Source organism: Leuciscus leuciscus, assembly GCF_965113295.1.
Source record: "Leuciscus leuciscus genome assembly, chromosome: 21".
In the NCBI taxonomy this organism is placed as follows: Eukaryota; Metazoa; Chordata; class Actinopteri; order Cypriniformes; family Leuciscidae; genus Leuciscus; species Leuciscus leuciscus.
In genome coordinates, this window is record NC_138745.1 from 22663501 (window position 1) to 22680550 (window position 17050).

General features: G+C 37.6%; 1 protein-coding gene across 1 annotated transcript; it reads left to right on the forward strand.

Moving 5' to 3' along the window:
* Positions 1-599: 599 nt before the first annotated feature.
* Positions 600-7082, forward strand: LOC309485923 (poly(A) RNA polymerase, mitochondrial-like). Its single transcript, XM_082152924.1, has 9 exons — positions 600-819; positions 1052-1221; positions 1329-1556; positions 1730-1954; positions 2783-2991; positions 4106-4332; positions 5440-5532; positions 5704-5777; positions 6142-7082. The coding sequence occupies exons 1-9, from the start codon at positions 615-617 to the stop codon at positions 6511-6513; spliced, it is 1803 nt and encodes a 600-aa protein (XP_082009050.1). The 5' UTR covers positions 600-614; the 3' UTR covers positions 6514-7082.
* The last annotated feature ends 9968 nt before the right edge of the window (positions 7083-17050 follow it).

Here is a 17050-nt window from a genome sequence, read left to right on the forward strand (position 1 = left end):
CGAAGCTTGACGATGTAACCAATCTGATTGGTTTACGAACGTTCTACGGTGTGCAATTATTTTCAGGGAAACCCACGGCTACCTAGTTCCAGGCAGGCCTTGACAACAATACATGTCCATATCAATCGCCAAATGATTTCAGTCATTTCAAACTGAAGTCATTGGAGTATAATTATTATATATATATATATATATATATAATAATAATAAATTATATATATGGCTATAAATCATTAGAAAATATTTATATATATATATATATATATGTATGTGTGTGTATATATAGGCTATATATATATATATATATATATATATATATATATATATATACATATAGTACAAATATTTTAACTGTTCTTTTTATTCTCTCTCTTTTTTTCCTTTGCTGAAGTTGTCCCTATTCAGAATTTGTAAACTTGCAGAATCTAAACGAATCTTTTGTGTTTGTAATTTGTAAACTTGCAGAAATCTTTTGATGATCAAATTCGAAATGTTCGAGCCACAGGAAATAATCAAAATCTCCAACAGTATTTTTCAAGTCGGTATTTTTACACATTTTTCAATCTCCTGGCTGGGATATTTCGGTTTTTTCCAAACTCTAAACGCAGCACTGCATGTCCATTCATAGCCACCGTAGAGCCAGTGTCTACGCATGCGCCCGCCTCAAATCAACAATGGCGGCCTCCTTTGGCGTGTGTAGGTTACGTTTCAGGAGTTTAGGGGGGTTTGATCGATTTTATCTAGGATTGGAAACTCAAACTCAAAGAAGACTCACTTCAACTATATCAGCAATCAAAGCCCAGGCAGGGAACAACACCGGTAACACTGTTTCTCTGTAGATCTATAGGCGTGACATTTACTAAAAAATCTCAATTAGGTATTGAGAATGACAGATGTAAAACGTATTTATGCTTTCATCTGTCATTTTATGTTAAAAAGAAATACCAGGTTGTCTTCTCGTGGTAAACATCGTGATGCAATTTGAATGTGCTTGCTTGATCACACCACACTAATTAAATGCTTCTTTCCACTTGCTTCACTTTCGTTTTAGTCACGAAAGCCAAGGAGAATAAAACCTTTCAAGCAATCCAGGAGGAGAGAAGAGAACAAGCTGAAAGATCGGTCTTGATCAGCTGTCCGCCTAAATTCAACGAAAATAAGTTTTTAGATTACCTGTCTAAACACGGGACAATCAACAAGCATTTTTTCTACAGTAGCTACGTAAGTGTGGCAGAACTACATCAAGTAATATTATATCTAGATCTAGACACTTAACTAGACCTGACACTTTGACTGAACTGTGTTTATGATTTATTCTGTGTCTGTAGGGAACATATGCAGTAGTTGAATTCTCCAGTGAAGAGAGCATCTCCTCATTGAAGGAGAGCACTAACTTACCAGCTGTTGAACATGAAGCTGCAGTGCCTTTCAAATCACGTCTGCTGTCATTGAAATGGCCAGGCAATCAAATGAACAACCAGCCCATGCCAACTTTCCAAGAGCAATCCCCTCCCTCCATTGGTGACATCAGCCAACTGCTCTCGGAAAAGGACAGTGTAAGTTTTTTTTTACCAAGACTTATATGATTAGGCTCATGGAAGAGAATGGATATTGGAATGGGAGATGCAGAAGTTTTCAGCATTTACTTTTTTGGAGTGTTATGTCCTCTTGTTGGTGCTTCAGATCTGAGGACAAATAAGCATCTTCTCTTTATTTCTTCATTCCACAGATAGATGAGCAACTGCAGTGTCTGACAGAGGCCTTACAGCTCACAGAAGAGAACATCAATCTGCGCTTCCTCGTTTGTTCTCTGCTTGGAGACATTGCTGGAGCATATTTCCCAGAATGCATCATCAGGCCTTTCGGTTCCACTGTCAACGGCTTCGGCAAACTGGGCTGTGATGTCGACATGATTCTGGACCTCGATGGCATCTATGCAACAAGCCAGAAAAAGGTCAGTGATGTGGGCTTCGGTTAAGTAGATTGAATCGAAAAGGAAAAGGTCAAGGTCATCAGCATTGCAAATACTGTCATCATTTACTCACCGTCATGTCGTTCCAAACCGTTATGACTTTCTTTCTTTTCTTCCATGGAACACAAAACAAAATATTTTGAAGAATGTTGGTAACCAAATCGTTTTATATTATTTTTTAAAATTAGTTTACCAACAGTTAGTTTACCTTTGATTTCCACTGAATGGACAAAAAACATATTTTTTGGCGAACTGTCCTTTTACTCTTTTAATATGTAAGTATTTGTTTTAAAATACAAGATACTTGAAGTATTTGAGTGGAAATTTCAGTTCATGTTATTTTTTTGTTCCCTTAATTATTCATATAAATGTTTATTTTATTTAATTTTTTTATTCCATGGAACAAAAAGTAGATATTTGACCTTTGTCAAAAAGCTTTATGAGCTTTCATTAAGTGTAAATTTGAATAAATAATTAATTTTCCTTTTTTAGATGAATTTTCTTATTCTATGGAATCTTGTTTCTGCCACAGAATAAAAAAAAGGCAATTGTGACTTGTTTCAATTACGCAATTTCTCGCAATTGCGAGTTTACATCTCACAATTTAGACTTTTTTTGTGAGACATACATTATTTTTAATTCAATTACTTTTTTATTTTATTTTATTCAGTGGCGCAAACAAGCTTCCATACCATTCCTTTAAGCTTTACATTTTACAATTAAAATTTAATTTCTACAGTTAATTAAGTTTAGAGCAATAGCGATGCCATTTTTCTTAGTTGATTTATTATGCCGTCATGTTTTAAACAGGGCTCAGGACTGTCCCTGGAGTACCAGGTGAAGAGAGGGTCCTCAGAGCGGGCTGTGACCCAGAGCATCCTCTCAGTCATTGGGAAATGCGTAGACCAGTTCGGCCCTGGATGTGTGGGAGTCCAGAACATTCTCCAAGCTCGATGTCCTCTTGTCCGCTTTTCTCACCAACCCTCTGGCTTTCAGTGTGATCTCACTGCCAACAATAGGTAATTTTATATATATGTTGTGCTGTCTGCTTAATGCCATGCCATGCTATGTTGACATGAAGTTTATTTTCTCACTCCTATTCACACTTCCCCAAACCAAATGTCACCACCATGATGATTCCTTTTAGGTGACACACCAGTAATGCACAGAAACCTGCTCAGCTCTTTTTGTTGTACTGTGTCCCCTGTGGGTTAGAGAGGGGTATTCCCAGATGTGTATATTGTACACCCATATGTGCATAATGAGAAACCAAGAAATGTATTTGTCCTTGAATGATTTAAGAGGAATCTATTGTGTACAGATTGACTGGTGAACATGAAATGCATTTATTGTTATTATTGCTAAAGGTTTTTGTTTATTTTTGTTAAATATTATAAAAGTTATATAAAGCTATATTATATAAAGCTATATAAAAGCTGCTGTGTGCGCCCCTAGTGACACTAGATAGAACTGCAAAATATAATGATTTTGCACATTTTTATCATTTTTGGTTTCTCTAAACCACCTTAAATGAAACATTAAACAAGTTGTCATTAAACAAATAGTCTTTTCTTTCCTGTTGTGATGTGTATATACAAGTGAAACAGCTTCTCAAACAAGAAAAAAATGTCGGGCTGGGTTTGATTCTGTCCATTTGGAATTGATTGGATCATTACTGTTTGCCATTCCTGTGATGTCATGTGAGTAACAGGTTGTCTCATGACATTAAACAAGTCATTAGAGAAGAGAAGAGATGTCGCTGCAAGAGCGAGGGGGAAGTTGATTTAAAAAAAAAAATATATATAATCTTGCATGGATAAATCTTTAATAATAAATATTTTCTTGGTGACTTTAAACTTTGTCCCAAACACTTGTTCTGCCCCGAACTCTCACTATTGGTTGATTCTAATGTATTTTTTTTTCTTAGAAAATGACATGCAGAGAAAACTATAATCTCTCTTTAGCTTGATTCCCCACAGGTGAAAAAACCAACACAGCAACACAGACTGAAATGATTTTTTTTTTTTTGTAGATAGATAGATATTATATAGATAGATTAGACATTTTAAATTGCCCTGACATGTTCATCAAGGTATGTGTATTCTGTTTAATTGAATGCTCTGTTGTGTGCAGGGTGGCGATGAAGAGTTCAGAACTGCTGTTTATCTACAGGCAGCTGGACCCTCGTGTTCGGCACCTGGTGTTCAGTGTTCGGTACTGGGCTCGGGTTCATAGCATCACAAGCAGTATTCCAGGAGCCTGGATCACCAACTTCTCTTTAACGGTCCTGGTAGTGTTCTTTTTACAGCAGAGGAGTCCTCCCATACTGCCCACACTGGACCGACTGACGGAACTGGCAGGTATACACAGTTGTACTTTGACAGACATGCTTTTCTGCAGTTCTCTTTTGTACTATACTGCCACATAGAGGCGAGAACAGTACCTACACATTTGGTCAAAATTGAGCTATGATGATCTCTGTGACACATGAGTTTGGCTCAACTATGCTCAGACTCAGAGAAACACATAGCGTGAAACGATCAGAACTCAATCAAAAACGTTTGAGCAATTTTTTCCCCCCTCTGCTCCAGTGTTGGTGTTTTACATTTATAGAGGACAGTGGGGTAAGATGTGTTCGTGGGTAAACTGTGGTGACCCGCTATTCTAGAAAACTGTATACATTTTATCATGTGACCATACACTTTAAAAGTTTGGGGTCAGTAAGAGTAAGGGGTCAGTTTTATTTATTTAATTAATACTTCAATTTAACAAGTATACGCTGCATACTAAGACACAGGATTGTGCATCTTTTCAGTTTTTTTATTATTATTTTAATTTAAAAATGAATATTTTGTGTAACTGGACCCCCTTTTTTTTTTTTGAAGATACATATTATGTCCCTATGATATATCCATCTTGAAATATAATTAGAGAACATTTGAATTGGCACATCTTTCCCCTTTATATTCCATCTATCTATCTATCTATCTATCTATCTATCTATCTATCTATCTATCTATCTATCTATCTATCTATCTATCTATCTATCTATCTATCTATCTATCTATCTATCTATCTATCTATCTATCTATCTATCTCTCTCTCTCTCTCTATCTCTATATTAATATATATATATATATATATATATATATATATATAATATAATATAATATAATTAATATAATATAATATAATATAATATAATATTATATAATATAATATTATATTATATTTATATATAAGACCAAAGCTTTTATGAGACTGCTGTCTCATTGTCTGTGACCCTAGAAAAATTGCTATACATCATACTATATGGCTCTCCCCTGAGTCGACTTTCTACACACACACTCAATTATTGTTTATTGTCTTCCAGGGTCAAGAACACTGATGCCACAATAATAATACAGTCAATTTCTATATGGAAGGCCACTCGCGTTATATTTATGTTTTGTGTGTGCACTTTCCAGGACCATCGGATAAGTGTGTCATTGAGGGTAATGACTGCACTATTGTCAGTGACCTCAGCAAGATTACACTGCAGAAGAACACAGACACATCAGGTGAGTGCATACGATTGTTTTCATAATTAAAGGTTTTACCTTTTCACCCTTGGACAGATGGCTCATTTCTCTTATGCATTTTTGTAATGCATTAAATTTATACTGATCGTTAATGACATTAAAAAATGTATGCTGTTAATTTTTCGGTTGTTTTAATTTTTTCTTGCACAGCGAAACTGTTGCAGGAATTCTTCGAGTTTTATGGCAATTTTCCCTTCAACAAGGCATCGATCAATATTAGGAAGGTGAGTCATCCACCGATGACACGTGCATGCATGCGCAAACTCCCAAAGGACACTGATGACGTCTTAGCGGACCCTCCACAAACGGCCACCAGAGGGCAGTGTATATATAGTCAAAATAACGTGTCTGGGACTGCAGTGGACACAGTTAGATGTGGGGTCCAGAAGTCTGTGACCATTAGTGAAAATGTTTCTGTTTTGTGTTTTTCTAATTGAATATGTTTTTTTAATGTTTCAAATTATATCATCAGGATAACAATTTGTGTGAAAATGCTGATGCGACTGTTGTTAATTCTGTCTGTGCATGCACTGTGTGTGTTTAAGTGTCTGAAGACTTAAATATCCTGCTTTATATCCCTTTCACCAGGGAAAGGAGCAGAGCAAACCGGAAACAACAGCTTTGTACATCCAGAATCCATTTGAAACCACTCTAAACGTTAGCAAAAACGTTAATGCAACGCAACTTGAACGCTTCGTGAAACTTTGTCAAGAAAGTGCTTGGCTTTTTCAGAAAAGCGAAATTCTTAACCGAAGTTCTAGCCAATCGGCTGAGACGGTTTCGCCGTGGGGGTTCTCTGCACTTCTCCTTCCTTCAGTGACCTCAGGAGCAGGGGTGAAAAGTCGCAGGAAGAGAAAACTGGAACCAGCTAGTTCAAGAATAAAGAACCTGTTAGACTCTCTGAAGATTAAAGGTGGTGAAACTGTTGCAAAGAAGGGAAGTGCAGATCCTAGTAGGTGATGTGGTCAATAAATCTCTCACCCACAAGAATAAGAGAAAAGTCTCCTGAACAGCAAATGCGAATGACCAACGCGGATAAGTGTTCCAAAGATTGGAACAAATGTGAAGTTTATGTATTTCTACAGTCAGAAGCTGTAAGTCTTTTAAGAAATGTTAAAAACTAAGCTCAATCACCGTTCCACTAAAGTATTTCACATGAAAGATATCCCAACATGATATAACTTAGGAAGAAGAGGTCCACTGCGGTCTTCGACTCCTAGAGAAATGGAGCTTAATGGTTGTTGTGTTGATCTGATAACAGCAATCATTACAGTTTCCACAGAAGTGGAACAGAACCTCGGAACACTAAACGGCTTGCATGGAACAGTTATGATTGTTAGATCACACACAGACTCCATCTTTGCATTGCAATACCAATACAACGGTCTAATGACTTAATGTAAAAGCAAAGGCCATGTCACATCAGTACTAAAGTGTTTTGAGAGGTACAGAAAGAATAAACATTCACTGTCAACTAGTGTACATAATATTTTATAAGATATTAAAACAAAGGAATTACAATCAGACCATTTCCTGTTTGTTTGTTCTTGAGCTTCTTTATTTGTAATCTTCTCATACTTATAAAAAAATATTAGTGCTTGTTTCATAAACTATGGGGATCCTGTTTCCGCCACAGAGTTAACAAAGTTTTTGTGGCTTTATTTCAGAATTATTATCTCAGAATTAAGACTTCATTTCTCATAATTGTGTATTTTTATCTCACAACATGACCTTAAATCTTAAATCTACTTAATTTCTTGTAATTGTATCTTTATAACGTACAATGAAACTTGATATCACAATGAATATATATCCTTATATCTCACATTTGCGACTATTTCTTGCATTTGCAACTTTATTTCTCATTATTGCAACTTTACATCTTTGAATTTAAACTTTATTTCACTTGTTTGGTGAATTGTGACTTTATATCTCAAAATGTGACTTAATATCGCACAACGTGACCTTACATTTGGACTGTTTCTCACAACTGCGTCTTTTTTTCCCGTAGTTGTGACTTCATACCTCACAATGAGACTTTGCTCAAATTTATTTTTTTCTCATAATTTCAGCTTTATTTCTTGTGATTGGGACTTTATTTCTTGTGGATGGGAATTTATTTCCCATAATTGTGACTCCAACGTCACCTTATGTCTCACAATTGTGACTTCTTGTCATTGAGACTATATCTCAATATAAGCCTAACTTCCATAATAAACTGGAAGGTAGTGTGAGAAGATGGATGGAAGAAGACATGGGAAAGGTGAAGAACTACAGCACTTTGTTGGTGAGGGCAGGAAACAGATAGTGAGTAGATTGTTGGAGAATGTTGGCAAATAGAGAGGAAATATGTTTTGAGCGTGTATCACAGGACAAGTACTACAAAGGAAAAGCAGCGGGAGAGGATGAAAGACTGTTAAGTCTCTTGGAAATGCTGGTTAGTTGTTGCAATGTTCCTGACTGTTTTACCACTTGACTTGATGAGGTCAAAGATGAAACTTTTTCTCTTAACCTTACCACTTCCACTGAGAGCCAGAGAACAACAGGCTTTAAACCATCTGAATTGTCTTTGAACTTCAGTGACTGTATGAGAACATGAGGAAGGTCATGGGTTCCCTAAGACAGGTAAAGGAGGGATTGATAGAGGAAGTAATAAGTACTCAATCAATATCCTTATGAGCTTATGTGTGTAACCTGTTAGCTTAAAAGCATAATTCATCCAAAAATGAAAATGTTGTATCACTTACTCACCCTCAAGTTGTTCCAAACCTGTATGAGTTTCTTTCTTCTGTTGAAAATAAAAGAAGATATTTTAAAGAATGTTTAGCTATTGACTTAGTATAATATTTTTCTTACTATGGAAGTCAATAGCTACTGTCGTCAACTGTTTGATTACCAACATTCTCCAAAAAAGGTCTTACTGACCCCAAACTTTTAAATGCTGTGCTTATAAACAGATCTATCTATTTTGTCATTTGAAGTCTAACCAATATAAACCATTATTTTGGTTCGGCCAGGATACTCAACCTCCTGTGTGTTTGCTCGGTCTCTGAGGCAGCAGACGGGTTGAGGCTTCCGCTGGGTGTAATACTTGTCAGGTTGCGCTATAATTTTTTTCTTCACCCTGCTGCCAAACTAAACAAACTCCTTTCGAATATGATGATTATTTCCTGAAATAATGATTGTTATGACCCTGGCACTAGTAGAGAGGTGTTTTAGTCATATTCTCCAACTGTACTAGCCTATAGAGTATGTTTGCTTTTTGAGTATGTACAAAATATATACTCCCATTCTTTCTCTTGCTCCCTCAACTTATTCTTGGCTCTGGGTTTTTCTCCTGAGCCTGAAAGAATTTAGGAAAGGTGGCTTGAGGGTTTGAAAAACACAGGGGGGATTTGCAGGAAAAACAACATGAAATGAAAATGGTCTTGGCTTTGCCGTCTTAGTGGAATTTCGGTCAAAACCTGTGCTATTTAAAACCTCTTTAGAGAATTTTGCTGGTTAGGTGCAATTTACTATTTTGAAGCCTTTGATATCTATAAAATGCTCCATATATTATTTTACACTTTTCCAGGCAGTGATTTGACACTTGTGCGTTACTTTAATGTGTTCACAACTAATATGCATCGATTATTAAAGTGTGAATATAATCACATGATCTCAATTTCTCATTTGGTGTTGTTCACACCCTGGCGTAATCTAACTTCCTTTTCCTCCTCGAGTCCATTGTCCAGAGTGGCGATAGTCCTTTCCAACCCTGCAGTGCTTGTGCCAATCATTTGCCACGTAGTAGCAAAACACATTGACCGTCCTTCCCCATGTTCTCTCTCTCAATCTTTCCCTGTCACTGAGGGGTCAGTGTCTCTAAATCTGCCTTTCCTTTGGTCGCTGATTTTTCCCAAAGCGCCTCATGGATAAAGAGAATCTGAGAAAGCTTCTGACACAGTTCTTTTCCCTATCGGAAGCGCTGCGCCAGCCAATAGCATTAGCTCAGTAAACTGGTGGAAAGTCCTGCCCTGTTGTTGTTGTTTTTAGCTAGCTCAAGCGCACACACACACACACCGAAGTTCGGTTATCTGAATGGGCCTCTGTGTACACCCACAATTCCCATTGTTTTAGTTCTCTACCTCAGCAAGGCTTAATTGAGCCTGGCACCAAAACTCGACCTCAGTGGAACGATAGAGCTATGCTGGTCGATGGCATTTCTCTCTCGTCTGCTGTTCTAGTGCAGAGGGCCTGGCTGCAATTCAGTCAGCACTAACACAATATGGGTGTCTGGAAAGACCTCCATTTACTGCAAAAGGCCTGTCTGTGTTTAAAACTTGTCAGTTTAGAGTTACTAATGAGGGGTGAAAACAGCTAACTGGACCTTGCAAAAATGAACACCACGTTAGAATCACATATTCTGGTCTTTGTGTCTGGTTCTTGCCAGCTTTAAAAGGGATCAGAGATTGGGTTACCTCGTATATTATCATTGTTCAGACTTTGTGTGTGTGTGGCGTTCTAAAGTTTAGTGTCTGTAAGATAAGAGTTGGAAACGCTTGTGGTGGAATTTTTTTTCCTGCACATGAAAAAAACCCAAAAAACTTTGCTTTGATAACCCCATATGCACTGTGTTTCATTGATTTTGATTTATCTCATGCTGTGATGTCATAGTTTTTTATGCACTTAATGCTCACAGAAAAACCCTAGACCCTCACTTTACTCTTACTGGCCTGAGGTCAGGATTTCTCCCATCATCTCCCATTGGGGGGCTTGGCTGTGCAGGGTGAGTAATAAACTTGACGTTTTTTAGAGATGGTGCTGACCTGATTGTATTTATGGCCATGATATAGGGTAGGGAACTTGTTGAGGTGTTTCTTGATGCTAGGAGTGAAAATTGGGAAATGGAAGAATTCAGGTCTGAGACTATTTGTTTTTAGCTACCAGTTTTTGTGTCTTATTACACAATGAAAACTAGAACCACATGCATGAAATTGATTACATGGGCATTTGATTGCTATCAGTTTGAGTAAATTAGAATTGTATACCCTCTCCCTGTTCTTTCTCAAACACTCTGAGGCATCAGCATGACCCTTTCCATAAATATTGGTTTTCATCAGTAGTGGTAAATCCATACGTAATGACATCCATTCCTGGAACCATAAACACTATGATCTGTCTCTGCTAAAACTATTAGAGAGAAACAGCAGCTCTCCTATTTCCCTATTTCATTACTGAAAAACACAACAGTAGGATCTTTTAAACATCTTCACCTCACACTTGGAGAACTATAGGGACATTTTTCTCCCACTCTCCTCCTTCCGCAATTCTTCTTTAGGTGTGCGAGTAGGCGTTTGTGCCCAGCAAATGGGAGCCTATAGGATTATCTGCCTTAATACCATTTTAAAGCGTTAATAGGAGCAGAGTTGACAGTAATCTTTGTAATTAATCGTTTAATTTAGGATTTGGTTATGAATTATTAAAATCTTTTTTCCATAAATGCAAGAATGTTTCTCTGCATTTCTGGCAAACCATTTTTGTAGTTAAAGGGGTCATGAACTGCATTTTTGTATTATTTTATAATGTTTCCTAAGGTGCACTTATAATGTATGTCACGTAGACTGAAGAAGACTGACAACTGGATAAAAAAATAACAATAAAGTTTATTAAACAGTAAGGCTTAACAGCGTGCATGAAACAAACACGAACAACAACTGACCACTGAAGAATGAGACAGAGCAACTTAAATACAGGGCAAATGAGGGAGCTAATGATTTACACTTGTGATGATAAATGAATGTCTATGGCAACAAATGAGAAGCGGGAAACTAAAACAAAGGCCCTGTTTCCACCTGGTATTAAGATGCGTTTTGGTCGATCAGATCACAAGTGGACGACACTAAATACAGGTGTAAATGGGATCTAAAAAGTTTTGAGCTTGTCTACTTTCGACCACTTCCAGAGGTAGTCGAAAACGCATTCGACTGGAATGCTTTCTTATGGAAACGTTCATGTAGTTGAATGCGTTCGAACCATAGATATCATATAATAAAGGCTAGATGTCTCGTCCGCGCTGCTGGCCAATGGAGGTCGACGTCCGCACACGGCGGCCATCTTGCCACAGGTAATATTGCTCACTCGTAATATTGTGTTTTAATGGTGCATGTACTTTTAAATAACCATAACTTGCTCAATTTTCTACCGATTTTCAAAAGGTTTGGTTTGTTATAAACGTCAGAGATGTAGTTATGACACTGCATACATATGAATAATTAAGAAAATCTGCAATTTCAACATGTGCCAGCGTTCAGAATTATAGCCACGTTAATAAAGTTTGTAAGAAACCAAACCGTTTGTAAATCCGTCAAGATTTCAGTGAGATAAGAGGATTTGTGTTCGTGCTGATCACTCACCTTCAGATACCACAGAGCTCGCCAGAAAGATTCCCTGTGGCAAGATGGCCGCCGGTGATGCCGTTCGAGACTCCGCCTTAAGACATCTAGCCTTATATGGATATCTATGGTTCGAACAGCCACTAATGACCGCCTATTCTCCGCCTACTGACCTAATGCGTATTCATTGCGGGACATGTTATTGGGAAGCACGCTTGTCAGATGGCATTTAAACTTGATGGAAGTAAAGGGACCCGCCCATAGACCCTCCCCTTGAAGTAATCAGGACAGAAGCGGTCGAAAGTGGACAAACAAGACAGATTAAAACACCAGGTGTAAACGGTGTCTCCCTCGTCCACTTGTGATCCGATCGACCAAAACGCATCTTAATACCAGGTGGAACAGGGCCAAAGGAACACAGGAACTACCGAATACAAAGCAAAAGTCCATGAAAATGAAACTGAGAACAAACATAATTGGATATGTCTAACATTACGCCCCCTCCTGGAAGGCGCGACCTCGCGACATGAAGAGGAGATGGAGGCGGTTTCGGAGGAAGATGAGGAGATAGCGAAGGGATGGTGCGCCGAAAATACGACTGATTTATCAAAGAATCCACAGTGAAATGTACCGAACATACAAATATTGCTCTACTGAGACATTCACATAAGTGAAAATAAATAACCACTTTTCTAGCATTAGGATCCTTTGGAAGGTAATGTTATTTTTAAGTCCAGTGATCCTGAATCTCTGTTCTCTCCTCTCAATAATATGCCAGTGGGCGGGGCCAAAGACGCAATGATTTAGAAGTAGGCCTTGATTTGATTTTGCGGAGGTGGTCTTTCATAATGTCACAAATTCCCGATTGGGTCGTTTTCGGAGCTTGGTTTCAATAAAAGCTATTTTTGGACTAACAAAGAAGATTTGAGTTCTGAAACTTACAGGATGCACAATGACCTCTTACATGTCAAAAGACCAAGTAAAATTTGATTTCTGAATTCATGACCCATTTAAAGCACATCCTGCCATACAGATGGAACAGGAGTGGCACTGTGTGCTTGTAAATGAACTGATGTCAGTTTGAAATTAAATTTCAGTCTTAAAAGAGATTCTGAATTGGTCTATATTTGGCAAGGCGGTAACTGGGTTCTCTGTTAACGTGATTTAGGTGAGTGGTGGATAGCTTGGATTGAAAGGAGATGAGATGACCTCACAGTACGGAGAAGCTAAGGTCAGAGGAGTACATTGTTTTCAGCTCCGCACTGATTCTGACTGGACTACTGGACAAAGCAGGTAACGTAAAAAAAAAAAAGTTAAACAATAACCAGATTTTTACTACCATCACATCTGTGTCAATATCATCAGGAGACTCTTTTACAGAAGATACTTTAAAATGTTACTAAAGCATATAATGTCTTACCAATCAGTGACGTGTTGCATTTGCTGGATTTAGAGACACGTTTTTGTTTAATTAAATATGTGTTGCATTTTCAGAACCCTTTGTCGTTTACATTTAAAAAACAATGGAAAAGCAGTGCAGTGGAAGGCAAAAATGCATTTTCTTTTAATGGTCCCCTATTAGATTGTCCGCATGGCACATGTACACACACACACACACACACACACAATACACATCTAAAATGTCTTTAAGATAATAGCTTTGATAGTTTAGTACAAATAAACACTGCTCCATATGTTCTATAAAATTGACAACAACAAGCCTTGTAAAAGCTAAACATAATAAAGGATGTAAAACAAGCTTTGTATTAAGCGTATTTAACCACTGTGTATTAACATTTAAATGAATCATTTAACACAATGCACTTATTGTGTACATACATGTTTTTACATTGTATTTGTATTTAAAAAAATACCTGCATATAATTACTGCTGTAATTAATTTCTGTGATTACATCTATATAGGCTACTGTTGACTCTTCTCTTACACCTTAAGCCACCCTTAAACATACCCAAAACCACCAAACCTGTCCCTAACCTTACCCGTATCCCACCTAAATAGTAGCAAAAGTGTTTTACAATACAATTTGAACACAATAAGTACATTGCACTTGCATTTTTGATGCAGGTACATAGTAGCTAAGGACACTTAATATAAAGTGTGACCAAGCCTTTGTAATGATATGTTTCGGCGCATTATAAACTTTATTTTTGTTATGGCGTGGTAGGATTAAAGTATTTTGGGATAAATAACAAAAGGTCAACATCATGTGCTGAACAGCTTTGTTTTTCAAGGGCCAGCACTCTTTAAAGTCCCATTATTTCTGCCGAGTTTGTTTGCAGTGGATGAATTTGTGGGCTGATACAGACAAAGCTCGCTCTGTCAAAATGGCCTTTGTTAGGGATTCTCCCCATTATCCCACCACCCCCATGCAAAGACCCAGCATTCTCTTTGTGCTCAGAAACTGTTTGTGTGTGGTTGTTTGGCATTTCTGTGCACTTCACCGTTCACACTGTCCTCGGCAAAAAAATAAAATATTTTTTTAATATTTAATTACCAATTATCTTAGCTTTCAGTTGAACCTTGAATGAGTATTAGATCCTGATTCAGCCTGAATCTAAATACAGACAAATGCACACATGTAGACAGGTCAATTCATTTTTAATAAGAGGTTGTTATGGGCTAATGATATCTGGCATGGCAATGAAAAACCCATCTGCTGATGTCATATGGACAGTAACATATTCGATGCTGTCAGCATTAAACTAAAATAGAAAGACCAACATAAGGAGCAGTAAGTGAAAACACATTCATTCCCATTTTATTTTCAGTTTAGGGGGAAAAAAGCGAAAGGAAATGAGCTCAGAATTCAAGAGAGTCCATTGAGAGGTCTTGACAACTACAAGAATGTTCAGTGACCTGATTAGGTAAACAAACACTTTAATGTCAAAACTTTATGGCTTTTAAAGATCAAAGTTCAAAGGTCTCCTTTCTAAGGCTATGTTGCTGATCTGTGCAAGGTCACACGGCACATGCTCTGCACGTGCGTCCTGGCGTCTGGCATTAGTTTTGCGGCGATGAGCTGGTCTCTGCGTCCTTTCCCTCGGGCCGTTTTTAGTTCACCTCTAACAGAGGTCACCTGTCCAAGGAAATGGTAGGGAAATTCGTAGAGTGATGTGTCCTAAATTCTTCTATCATTCAGTGGAGCAAAAATAACAGAATTATTAACAGTTCCTTAGAAGTAACTCCACTGAAGCAAGCATGCTATTTTTATCGTTTGATAAGAGATAATCTCGACGATAGCATAAATAAGCAGCCATGGGGCCAGAATCATTGAGTCTGCATTATGATGTTGCCATTTAAAGGTTTTTGTTTTCTCTGGGCACTTGTGATGCTCATCTTGTTTGTAAACCTGGAGCTAAACTCATTAATTTCTGGTGTTCCTCCTCAGTGCCTTGTGGTAGTGACATTTATAGTTGACTAAAGCTCATTTGTTGTCAAGAAGATTCTTAAATAGGTTCATAAGGTGCCACAAATATACAGAGCATCAGCAGTGTTACTCGTTTCATCTCTGGTCCGGTTCCTCAGGGTGTTCAGGGTCAGGATATTGAGGATAATTCACTAAATGTACTGAATTGTCATTTTATAGTGTAATAATTCATTAAAACACTCACATGCAAGAGTGTGTGCATGCACAATTTGTTAGAACAACTCTTATACTGTGGAGGCCAAAAGTCTGACAATTTTTATTTTAATGTAAAAAGAAATATTATAGCGTAAAAATAATAATTAAAAACCAATACGATTGTGCACTATTTCTAGGTAGCTAGTTAATTGTAAAGAAATGTATGTCATGTGAACTCAGATGTCAGATGTTGCTTCCAGCACAAGATGCGAACATTCTTAAATCATGTTAATATTCTCAAATCATGTTAACATGTCAGCCTGAGTGCTGCTGTCATTAAAGTGAAAGGAGGACATGCTATATTAAGAAACTCTTATGCATGTAAATGTTTAATTACATTTTTTCACTGAAAATGTCACTTAAGATAAAATGGGCTGGTGTTTGGTCATATTTGATTTTTTAATTACAATTTTCGAATGAATGATTATGAAAACAAAATAGAGATAAAATGACTGTTTGCTTTTGCAATGATGCTTTCATTTTGTCTTGTATTATAAATTCTGCCCAGCCCCTTTCCTTTACAGCGGTATGCTTTCAACCCCCCAGATAACCCCCCCTCTAGTCTTTAGTCTTAGTCTTTTCTCTAAATAATTTTTCTGCAAAATTCCTGCAAATTTCATTTTAATTCATTTATTCACACACACACACACACACACACACACACACACACACACACACACACACACACACACACACACACACACACACACACACACACACACACACACACACACACACACACACACATACATATATACATCTTTTTATATTTATCATATATAAGTTCTGTAAATGTATGATATTTTTGTATGATAGTCACTGTATGAATAGTCACTGAGTAATCGTGTCAAATAATTGTGATCTCAATATTGACCAAAAATAATCATGATTATGATTTTTGCCATAATCAAGCACCCCCTAATAAAATGTTTTATTTAATTTGAAGACTTATGGACCCCCACTGTATATGCATACAGTCCTTTGTGAAATGTCAGTGACTACTATACCGCTAGTATAGCAATTTGTCTCCAGAGGAGGTTCAGTGAGAAACTCAAATGAGATCTCATCTCCTCATCTGTATTTATCTAAGGGGGGAATAGCAAGGAAGAGGGTGGGATTGGGTGGGACAATCTTACATGACCCCCTGTTCTAATTCCCCCTCTGGTGAGTCAGGTTAAGCAGGGGAGAGTTTGTTTTCTTTTTATTAAACTGGCATTTGGGCTATTCGCATCTGTGCTAAAGACTTTCGAACACCCTTTCTTCCGCCCACTCCAGGAGCTCAGAAAGAGGGGGGGGGGGGGGGGGCGTACAAATGAGCAAAGGAGAGATACACATGGAGCGCTGGATAGGAAGCACATGTGCTCCATCCCAAGGGAGCGACTCCACCCTTCACTCTCCCCTTTCTCTCATTCTCCGAACCATCTCTACTATTCTCTTTCATCCTCTCTACGTTATATCCTTAGAGAAAATCGCTCTCTG

What these genes read in the sequence shown, in the direction of transcription:
- LOC309485923 (XM_082152924.1), top strand. Translation starts at nt 615, where the DNA reads ATGTCCATTCATAGCCACCGTAGAGCCAGTGTCTACGCATGCGCCCGC. An exon ending in CCAGGCAGGGAACAACACCG is followed by an intron (nt 820 to 1,051) that starts GTAACACTGTTT and finishes CTTTCGTTTTAG; the next exon opens with TCACGAAAGCCAAGGAGAAT. An exon ending in ATGCAACAAGCCAGAAAAAG is followed by an intron (nt 1,955 to 2,782) that starts GTCAGTGATGTG and finishes TGTTTTAAACAG; the next exon opens with GGCTCAGGACTGTCCCTGGA.